The following is an 11,702-nucleotide window of genomic DNA, read 5'->3' as shown; positions in this document are numbered from 1 at the left end:
CCCACCTGCCCATCACAGGAGAGCTCGACAGCGCCACCCTGAGGCAGATGGCCGAGCCCCGCTGCGGCGTGTCGGATGAGGGCAGCCAGCGGATCTGGTCCCAAAGAGTTAACGTCATCCTTACTGGGAAGAGACGACCGCAGCATCGTGGCAGGCGCTCAGCTTCACAAGGTACTGGTGTGAACGTCTCCCAGACTCTGTTTGTTGTCTGAGTCGTGGCTCCATTAGACACCTGGGTGGGGAGGAGCTGTGTGGTATTTATGTGGTCATAAATGGGTCGTACTCAGCAGGGAGGGCCCAACAGAGCCGGGGGTGTAATTAATGCAGGTGAGGTGGACGGTGCAGCCATACCTGACCACTCTAGCTCTTTGGGGAGAGGCACATAAAGTTTTCGGGTTCTTCTACGATGTTAGAGTAATGTTCATAATAAAGCGGGTATAGAAAGTTGATGAATGTTCCTCTTTACAAACGCAATAAAAATAAAGATTTCATCACTTTTAGCACAACTTATACTCTTTATTTTTAAATTAATAGTTTAAAGACCCCCTTAATCATCTCTTGACCTATTTTGGACAAATATAGGACATGGGCTTCTGCAAAGCGGCAGTAGTTCATTAGAAATTCACCTCTGAGTTGTGCGTGGGACTGACGTGGAACAACCTTACACATCTTCCTTTGTCCATTAGCTGGGATAGGCTCCAGCAACCCCATGACCCCAAAAGAGATTTAGCGAGTTTGAAAAATGAATGGATGGAAGTTTTAGAGACCAGGTTTTCCACAGCCGCTTTTGAAATCCTCTTAACCAAGTTGCTCGTTGCCAGATTGTGGTCTAACATCCTGCAGAAAATGATTGATTTTCTCCACTTTTCTTCCATCAGCATGCGGCAATGTGATTTGCAGGCAAATCAGGCTAAAGAAGTGTTTTAATGGGGGTCAAGAGTGCATCTGAGCTGCGCCAAATTATTCGCAGATTTCACGTGGTAATTGAGTACAAAGTTCAGTCTCCCTACTTTTTTCTAAAGAAAATGCTCAGAATTACTGAGAGAGGCAGCCTTTGTTTGTGTTTTCAGTCGGAGTTGTTGAGTTTTGCCTGTGAGTTTTAGTAGAACTTGTTCCACAAACCTGGACTGAAGGGTAATGATGACGTTTAGAATACTTGTGGACACTTTAGCGGTTAGTGTGTAGCTTTTTGTGGCCCCCAGTTTCCATGTCTCAGCTGTGAACCTTCAGCTCCTCGGGTGTAGAAAAGTCTTGACGCCCCCCTCCCTCCTCTGTCTGCTCGTGCTTGCTGCCTTTGCATTCCTTTATGTCACTGAGGAGGTTGGCTAATGTTCAGGGAATGCTCCGGTGGCTGATATTTGCCGTCGCTCTTCATGTCGGTACCTGACGCATTCCCTCTGGTAAAAACACCTGACTGACTGTTTGCTGTCAGACTTTGAAGGTTTCTGGTTGAGTGTCTGCAGAGCCACTGGCTGGGTTTTGATGGTTCTTGTCCAGACTTTTCTGTCTGTGCTTTGGAGGCAAATGTGTGACAGGTGACAGGGCTGCTACACTTCGCTCAGATATGGTATAAGGTTTAATGTGTGTGGAACTGCAGCATACAGTAGTTATGTTTTTATGGGACTTTAGAAGTGTTTCTGCCTGATTCTCTTTGTATTTCTGCGGAAATTTGTCGAGCACATTTGGAACCGACTGCAAATATGTGCAGAAATTTATTCAGAAGAGAACTATTCAGGCAGTATTTACTGATCTCAATCCACAGAACTGACTTTGGCTGGATGGCTAAAACTTTTGGGCGGACGCTACAGTGATCCTTGCTCAATCCCGATGTTTCTACCATGGGGTCAAATCATGATCAGCTTAAAGTGAATAAAAAACCAGATTGTAAATTTGAAAAACAGTTTCAAACTCAAAAGTACACACTGTAAACCTCAAAGAAATATTGAAACATTTGAAAGAAAAAAGGAAAATTTGAGAAAAATAAACTATTTTAAATTCTGAAAATTTGACTTAATGAAATCTACAAACCTAACGCTTTAATCCGAACCGCCCTTTTAGGTGGATATGGGTAAAAATGGCCAAAACTGTAAGTGGTCACACTAGGGTCATGCTTGAAATATCAAGGTTGTAGACAGCTCAGTAAACTCGTACGGCGAAATGTTCATGCACATTTTTTTTCTATGGGCGTGCTGCGGGCGACAGGTCGTAGTGAACACATATGCATCACCTAAGGATAAGTACCTTTTCCTTGATTTAATCCCACAGAAACCTGCGTACTTCGCAAGGAGCCCGTTAGTGTTGTTCACATAAGTGTGCTCTTCTTGTGTGTATCACGACTGTTAGAAATGAGGAAATTAGACATTCAGAGTGTAGTTTTTGTAGACAGCCTTACATACTGTATCACCTGCACATCCATACATGCAGCCTTTGTGCACAGTCAGTACTCACATCTTGCTAATGACTAGAGTGTGGCACAAGGACACTGTCTGACATCATCACCCATAAGTCACAATTGTGTGTAACTTCCATTATTCCTATTAATTCTTCACGATACACTCACTACACACAACAATGGCACATTTCATTTTCATGACGCCCCTGGAGGAGGATGTACTAGCTGAAAGGAAACTGCAGGACACACCTGCGCTCCACCTTGACCCAAATTTGAACTAGGACTGGTTCTTTGAACCCATTGGCTACCATGACATGATGAACATCGAGTGACAGTGACTGGTGATTTAAATTTTGCCCCAGAACAGCGTTGATTGTATATGAGAACTGGACTGAGTGACCTCTTTCTGGAATTCCAAACAGGAAGTGCTGTTGCACTGATTCCATAGACATCTTTAGAGAAATAAACAGCTATTATTGATGTCATTCAATTTGTCAAAATAACAATTCTTTCTCTGATATTTTTTTAACATGTTCTTTCAAGTTTGCAATCTGATATTTCCATTACTGCAAGCCAGTGGCGGGCCGTCAGGGCCTGCAAGGCCTTCTCTGCTGGCCTAAAAATATCTGAATCACAGACTGATATTAATTATTATTTATTTCCGTGAATACGTATTCTATAATTCCAAATGCTCTGTCTTCGTCCTTTCATTGCTGTCTCCCTGGTTGCGCTGCTTCCAGACGTGTATTTTCCTATTTAAGCATTAACCAATCACATTGCAGCACCATTTGTTGCTAGGGTCAAAGAAATCTGCCCGGAGGCCTTCACAATCAGTTCAGCGGGCCCTGTAGCATAAAATAATTGTCGACCAAACTGTTGCTTCAACCAATCAGATTTGGAGTAGGCGACACGAAGGCCAGCTAGCAGGCGCACGGAAACGTCATCATTTTCACGCGCTTTGATTGGATAGCTCGCAGCTCGCTCTGGTTCTGCGTTATGTGACGGACACAGGTGCCGAGGAGCGGCGTGTCAGGTTTGAAGATGTTACCAGTGGAAAGCGTCTCATCGTCTGATTTTTGGTGGAAAATGAATGTCTGGGTAAAGTTGTGGCACAGTTTTGTCTGGCACGGGTAAAGGAGTTCCGTGACTCCGTTGAGCGGGAGTGAAGCTGATACGAGGAAATCTACGAGGCCCCTGAACGCACCACGGGCGCTCCGAGCTCACGAAGAGGTGCAGCGCAAAATCCTCGCGCGCACTACCGACAATATTATTTTCCAGACACAGACCAGATTTCAAGATCACAAAAACTGATGTTTGTCTCCCTCCTGGACCACAAGAGGCTTCAGGAATACCAGAACATTTCCCGCATGCAGCCTTTTCCAGCTTATCACAGCCACGGAACACTTTCCATCTGCGAAACGCACGGATTCTGCACGACAGAGTGATTGAAATCTTCTTGAGGATAGAAAGGATGGATTTTGTGTTTAAATAATCTGGATTTTTGGTGAGTAAAATTTTGCTATCTCCCTACATAATATTGAAATTTTATCAGGTTATTTTTTATGCTTTTGGTGTGTGTGTGGCAGCTGTACCTGCAGTAGAAGTTTTATTGCCATAAAATAGTTAATGAGGGTTGGATTGATTCAGATGGAGCACTACTGAAGGCCTAGGTGTGAAATGCACGGCCCGCCACTGCTGCAAACAGATCCTGTTTTGACCTCATCTTCTATCCCTGTTTTCCTCCTAACTGTGTGCTCCGTTGCTCTAAGTGATTCTAAACTGTCATAAACATGGCAGGAACAGTAAAGAACAGAGACTGGACAGTATGAGCACATTGTTTCCATAACCAGACAGGTCTATCAGCCTTTTCTCTGTGGTATCTCAAGCTCTCAGGTCAGGATGACTCATGACTGTGTCCACCAAACATCACTCTTACTTTCCTTTTTTGTGAGCTGGGCTTTTAGAGCTTTAAACTACCTTTTTTTTGGGTGACTGAGGCCTCCAGCCACAGTGGCGCAGAGATGAGTCAGACGCTCAGCTGGGCTGTTTTGTCATTTGGTGAACGCAGAAACTGAAAACAGGCCTTGACCTGTGGAAGTTGATGCATGTTTTTCCACTAATATTTACAGAGCGGACACTCCTCCATCCTCGCTCACAATGAGGGCTTAGCGTGCAGTAGGTGTGTGGGGTTTTCAGATGCTCTGGAAAAATGTCACCACATTCCTGAATGTTTTTTTCACTCTGTGGAAAGATGGCGGCTTACATTGCATTGACTGTACTTGTACATTTCTCCACAGCCGTGGAGGATCACTGTTGAGTTAAAGATTAGAACCTTCAACCAGTCGACCAGCAATACCTACTTCCAGATTCTGTCATTCAAACAAACTAAATTAAAGCCTGCCTAACAAGTAATATCAAATCAAGTAAAATCAAACCAAATTAAGTCATGTCAAGTCAAGTCAAATCAAACAAAATGAAATTGAATCAAGCAAAGTGAATATAAGTCAAATCAAGTAATTCAAAACTAAATCAAGTCAAGTCACATCAAATTAAGTCAAATCAAAAAACTGTTTCAAATCAAATCACTTCAATCCAAATCAAGTAAAATCAAAATAAGACAAATCAAACCAAAGTAAATCAAATCCAATTACATCCAATTAAATCAAGTTATATCAAGTAAAGTGAATACAAGTCTAATCAAGTAATTTAAAACTAAATGAAGTTAAGTCACATCAAATCATATCAATTATAATTAAATCAAATCAAATTAGGTTAAATAAAATCAAAGTAAATGAGATCCAACTGCATCAAATTAAATTAACTCAAATCAAATCAATACAAGTCAAATCAAGTAATTTAAAATTAAATCAAGACATTTCACATTAAATTAAGTCAAATAAAGTCACAATAATTCAAATTAAGTAAATTCAAATTAAGCTAAATCAAAGTAAATCAAAATAAAATAGCATCAAATCAAGACATTAAAAAAATCAAAATAAGTAAAGTGAATACAAGTCAAATCAAGTAATTTAAAATTAAATGAAGTCAAGTAACATCAAATTAGATAAAATAAAAAGACAACAATTCAAATCAAATCAAGTCAAATCAAATTAAGTCAAATCAAATCAAACCAAAGTATATTAAATCAAATCAAATTACATCAAATGAAGTCAAAACCAATCCAGTCAAGTTGAGTCAAATTTGAATCAAGTCAAATAAAATAAAGATATTTTAAGGCCATAAAAACATTTATAAACAATTAAGAACTTTAAAATAATTCCTGAATTGCATTTAGGAGCCAAACTCACTGGAATTCCAAATGAATATAAAGTTATTGTATCTGAAAGAGTCTGTTTTCACATGGGAGAACAACACAGTTTGTGTCAACTCTATTGTCCTCACAGTTTCTGTTTCTCCAGCAGCCTCCTCGCACCAGTAACAAACAGACCTCCAGCAGCCACAGCGCTCAGAGGATCTCCCTTCCTGACCCCCGCTATAGAGGCCGTGATGTTAATTGCTTCCATAAGGGAAGTCTTGGAATGTCTTGTGTATCGGACTTCCTGGCCCCTCCGCCGTCCTCGGGGACCGCTTGTTCTCCGGCAGTCTGGGATGGAGTGTGAGCTCCACTCAGGATCCAGATCTGCAGAGATCCTGTCTCCGTCAGGCTAAATGCGCCCCACTCCTCTGGGAGTAAACACCGATGTGGCGTGTGAGAGCAGTGGCTCACACCTCTCAGTTCATCTGCTCTAACATTCCTTTGAACTTTTCTGACGAAAATGCTTATCACCGTGTGCGTAGAACAGTTGGGCTGCTGCCGGGCCTCTGTGTGTGTCTGTTTACTCCCAGACTGATGTCATTGCCAAACCCATGCATTAATGGCTCCAGATATCCAGATATTTCCGCGTCTCCAGGGTGCTGTTTGGGCCTCCTGGCAATTCGCGGCTCACGGCGCAGAACCTTTGTGTATCGCTGACTCCTCTCTGCTTTTGGCTTGTTATAACAACAGCAGATGGAATCAGGAGAACTCGCATCCAAGCCTCCGGTCATCTGTGGAACGCAGACACACCTCTCACCTGCATTTTTTTAGCACAACCGCAGATGTGATTTCCAAACCAAAAAAATTCACTCCAGAGATATGTGCATGAACCTGTATCAATCTAATTTGCAGGTTGATTGCAAAACCAACAGGTTATTTGCATTTAAGATGCATTGCAGAATTTATGAATTTAATTTTTCCCACTCTGTAAAAGAAAGACCCCAAAACAAGTTAAAAATATATAGAATATGTGCAATATGTGAAAACAATCTGCCTGCAGAACTAGTATTGGTCTTGGTAGGACGAGTTTTCTGCGTTTCTCTCCCACTTCGATTGCTCACGTCTTTTATGGAGTCAAAGATCCTTCCCATTGACAGTATATGAGAAGACCCTTACCTGCAACAGCAGGTATTTTGTGGAAATGTCAAAATCACCTGTGGTCAGTGTTTGATTTCAATGAGCTGGCTTTCTGCACGGTGACACAATGTTTACATGAAGTTTACAGTCTCATTCATTTAACTGCAGCTTACAGTTAGCTGATAAGCTAGCATCGGCTTTCATTCAAAACTTGCTGGTCTTTGTCTAACTTCAAGAATTGGACAGAGTTAGTTTTTGTCGAGTCTCTGTCTTCAAGCTACCAGTTCTGCAAACTGTTTTTTGTTGACGTCACAACTTTAAGGTAACGCTAGCGGAGAGAAACTGGTGCTTTGATTGACTGATTGCTTTTATTGTTCATACTGCAATTAGATTGGTTGAATGTGTCGGATCAACATGGACCTAATTTCATTGGACTTTGTGAGATAGAGAGATCGCGCCGTGGTCTCCGTCAACATACTTTTAATCTTTGGGTGTTGGGGAAAATAACAAGTCTTTTCGAGTCAGAAGGCTAAAGTCAGAGTCAAGTCACGAGTTATTGATGTTAAAGTCTGAGTCAAATCACAAGTTACAGCTATTAAGGTCTAAGTCGAGTCTAAAGTCACCAAATATATGAACCAAGTCTGATTTGAGTCCAAGTCATAAGACTGGAGTCCACACCTCTGGTAACTAAACAGATGAGCTAAAACTACACACAGATACTTGATAAGATTTTGTGTTTTTGCATTTTCAAGACATGTAACATCTTTCAGCTAAGGAACTTTCTCTGGATATCAGGAGGGGTTTCCAAGTTCTCCCTGCTCTTTATCATTTCAGCAACATATTTCTTCCTTTTTTTTTGTTAGAAGTGCTCTCCAGTTCCTTCCTCTGCGATTCAAGCGGTCAGGGCAACCGTGAAGCTGCAGCTCCCTGAAGGTTTCCTATCATGTAATGACAGTTTCCTCTTTGTCTGCCTTTTGTGGAAGTGTCCCTGTGTGTCTGATAATCTGCGCTGTCACTCATAAACTAATCCAAATGAAAGATTGACTGCATGTAATCCCTGCATATAATCTCCAACAACAGATCGGAGCGGTTTGAGACTCGTACTTAAGTTGAAGCAAAGCCGCCGCTGCTGTAGGAGCAGCGAACTGTTTATCTGATCCGCACTCGGGGTGCTTGTTAGTTTACCAGCTGTAAACGGACTCGGTTAACATCCTATCATTTCAGCTCAGCTCGTTGGACGCAGTGAAGTTTAACTTCAAAGCAGACGGACTGAGGATATCTGACATCTTAATTCCTATTACAGGACATGAAAGATTGAAAACAATAATCTGTGTGCAGCCTTTGTGGAAGATGGCAGTGAGGTTCCCGGGGATCTTGTGTGCAGACCTTCATACTTTCAGTGGTCCAAACACCTAATTACTGTAAACCATGACATTTGTTTTTTCATGAAATGATTTGGGACTTTTTCAGTTTTATTTAGTAAAGTTTGGTCCCTCTTGATTTTTAGGTGGGTTTCCAATTTTCCAACCTCCAAAGTTGAAGACCACTTTCATCCCAACAGGTCTTCAGTTCCTCTGAACTTTCCCACGCTGCCACTCTGTCACACAGAAAACATATGTGGCCTAAATTTATTAAAAGAGCATTAATCTTAAGAAAAAAAATCAATAGAAAGTTATAAAATTATCTGTGCATGCACCAAGTCTTTGTACAAAAAATCTTACATTGAAATCTAGAAACGAGATGTTCCACACAAGCATTCAAAATGAATCACTTCAAACTGAATGTTATGCATCCCACTAATTTGCATTTTATTATTGTTTCTAAGTAAGAGTTTTTTTCCTGAGTTTTATGGACTTAATTGTAGTCCATTTTGATCACAGTGACAAGAAACTAGTGTACTAAGTGAAAAGGACTCATTTTAGAACAAAATGTGAACAACATGAGAATACGATCTTAGTACAAGATGCCCATCTTAATAAATCCTCATAAATTCTTCAATTAGAACTTATTTCTTAGAACATAAGTCTATTTTTTGTTTCCAAATTTATGACAATGAATGCCAGACTAACTTTATTGACCTTTCAAATAATATTTTTACTTTGAAACCAAAAATTAGAGTGTTTCTTATTTACATCTGTAAAAAATGCTTATTATTAATTGTAAAATAAGAATCAGCAGGGTAGAGAATTATTGCTACAGTAATGCAAATTACAGGATAAATAGTTACTCATTTAAAGTTAATTTCTTTTGTAAAATGTTGGATAATGTGTTTTCACTCAAATGGATAAAGACAACATCAAATTTTTGTTCACATACAAATATATTTTATGTTTATCCCTTGTCACAGTAAGTAAAACATACTTTCATTTCGTATTCTCTAAATGTTTCAGTTTGCACTGACCTGTTTTACCTTGTAAATGTCCGCACGATTGATGCCACTGTGAACCGACTGAGTTGGGGGTTGACCCTTTGACCCGCTTCCCTCATGGTCATTCCATGAACCAACACATGGTCAATTACAGTGGCCTGGATCGCATCAGAAATCGCTGTCCTTGGTCTGGGTCTTGGAGCGGGTCTAGGTGCTGGTCTGGGTCTTGGTGGAGGTTCTGGTCTTGGTGCTGGTCTGGGCCTGGGTGCAGGTCTGGGTGTGGGTCTTAATTAAGCTGTTTAGTTGCTCCAGAACTGCCTTTATATTCAGTGCAGTTGACTATCAAAAAGTGTCTTCAGCTTTGACCAGTTGTGTGTTAATGATGACTCCTGTGCTGGAACAGAGTTTGAGTTTTGCCTTTTTGTGTTAATGTTTTGCACCTTATATGTTGTGAATGCCGACTGTGTCTTAAAAGTGAAAATGTGTCTTGTGTTTCGCAAAGAGTGAATTGGAGTTTTGAAAATTGTGTGTTAACTGCAAATTGTGTTTTAGGATTTGACCAAAGAGTGATGTTTTAAGAAAAGAGTTAAAGCAATTGATGAGCTTGTTTGGAGAATGGCACTTAGTGTTTTAGCAATTGGGAAAAACTGTAAATGTGGCCAACAAGAATTTCTATCGGCTTTTGTGCTGATCGCACATAAAATACGTGGAAATAACAGCAGTAAAAATAGAATTAGTTAGAATAATATCTGCTCAAATGAAATGTTATTTTCAATAAAACATCCAATATTAGAGGATTATTTAGCATTTGTATTTTGATTTGTGAACGATCTGAGAGAGGAAATGAAAATACAGTTCGGCAGGACATTTATCAAATAAATATAGTACATCTTTCTTTTGAAAGTGGTAAGGTTACCTTTTAATATTTATGTAAAATTGTGTTAAACCGCTTTTAGTTCTTCGGTTTACCGGTGTAGGTAGCAGATGTGCTCAGCCTGTCAGATCCTTTAACCGGAAGTTACGTATCCCACAGACGGCCCTGCTGCCGTTTTGTGTGAAAAAGGTCTATTCCCACCCTAACCCCAAACTACTAAAAAACTAAGGCAATTTGGACACCATGCTCACTACCTTTCTTTCGTTTTTTCTAAACGCCGGATATGATGTCACCGTAGGGCTGGGCGATATGGGAATTTTCATAATGCGATATCGTTTTTTTCATTTTGTGCGATAACGATGTTAAAAACGATATAAATCAAATAATCAAAGTAATCTTTATTGCAAATAGCTTTAGGACTTCAGTTTTTTCACCTTAACCCCCCCCCCCCCCATTAAATCTTAGTTAGTTCAAATTAAACTTTCATTATTTTTTGTATTAATTGTAGTATTGAAACTAACTGTGAGGAACATTTAAATATTTTCTAATAAATATTGTACATATACATAATGTACACAATAGTTAAACCATACCGGTGGTATGTTCTCAATAGGCTGTACAGGAATTTCTGATTTATTTTAATCTTAATGCAGCACATATGAGTTCCTTTCAAATTAAAATTAAGTCCTAAAAACATTGTTCTAAAGCAGCAAATATATTGCAGTTATTTTTATATTATTTTCTAATTTCTTCTGAACATAAACTATAGGTACTGCTGTGCAGCAGAAGATAATAAAATGTAAACTTAAAATAAACAGTTCTGATAATAGATTTAATCATCATTTCACTCAGTCATCTGACATGTGTAAATGTTGGAGGATTGATCAAACACATAAGATCTCTTAATTTAGTGTCATGTCAGGAGTCGTTAAAACAAGTTTATTTTACTATTATTGGATCACCTCATTAAGAAATGAGAATAAACGGCACAAATGTAACTAGCAAATTCATTATTGATACACAATAAAACAACAAATTATTCTAATTCGAAGCTCTATACAAAAGATTTTGGTTAATATTTTAACAAAACCCTCAAACTCTAAACTCCACAGCCACAATCGAGTCCCCGCCCCCCTGAGCGCGGCTGTTAGGAGCATGCGCAGTCTCTCCTCTTTCAGCCCCGCGTGACACGTGACGGCAATAGACAAACTGCCTCCTTTTTTCTTTTTTCATTGAGTTTCTCCTCTAAATCAGTTGTTTAAACTCCTGATTTTAAAGCGTCTCTTCTCTCCCTCACACTCTGTGGATCTGTCGGTAAGAAACAGCGCACCTGCGGAAGAATAATCCAGTCGGACCGAACCATTTTCAATTTAGAGGAGGGGGGTCCGGTGACGACGTTTCCAGAACAAAATGAAAATATATAAACATTGTTACCTTGACATTAAAAATAAAAGTATTTGCGATTATATATCGGTTATTGGTTTACTGAAATAATGTTTTCTGTTGTGTCCTTTTGTCATCATTCGGGGCCTCCGTACCCCCCGCTCTCAGTCTGGGCTCCCAGAATCAGCCGCTCCGTAAAAAGAAGTGCTCGGCCTGTCAGATCTTTTAACCGGAAGTTACGTATCCCGCTGACGGCCCTGTCGCCGTTTTGTGGGAAAAAGGTCTATTCCCA

General features: G+C 40.0%; 1 protein-coding gene across 1 annotated transcript in view; it reads left to right on the top strand.

Moving 5' to 3' along the window:
* Positions 1 to 6: 6 nt before the first annotated feature.
* Positions 7 to 11,702, top strand: part of mmp28 (matrix metallopeptidase 28) — a 26,046-nt gene continuing 14,350 nt past the window's right edge. The window contains exon 1 of the mRNA XM_024277488.1: positions 7 to 171. Coding sequence (XP_024133256.1) covers positions 48 to 171 — 124 coding nt within the window. The 5' untranslated portion in view covers positions 7 to 47. The remainder of the gene's footprint in view (positions 172 to 11,702) is intronic.

Source organism: Oryzias melastigma, linkage group LG13 (assembly GCF_002922805.2).
Source record: "Oryzias melastigma strain HK-1 linkage group LG13, ASM292280v2, whole genome shotgun sequence".
Lineage (NCBI taxonomy): Eukaryota > Metazoa > Chordata > Actinopteri > Beloniformes > Adrianichthyidae > Oryzias > Oryzias melastigma.
This window is presented reverse-complemented; position numbering and strand designations above follow the sequence as displayed.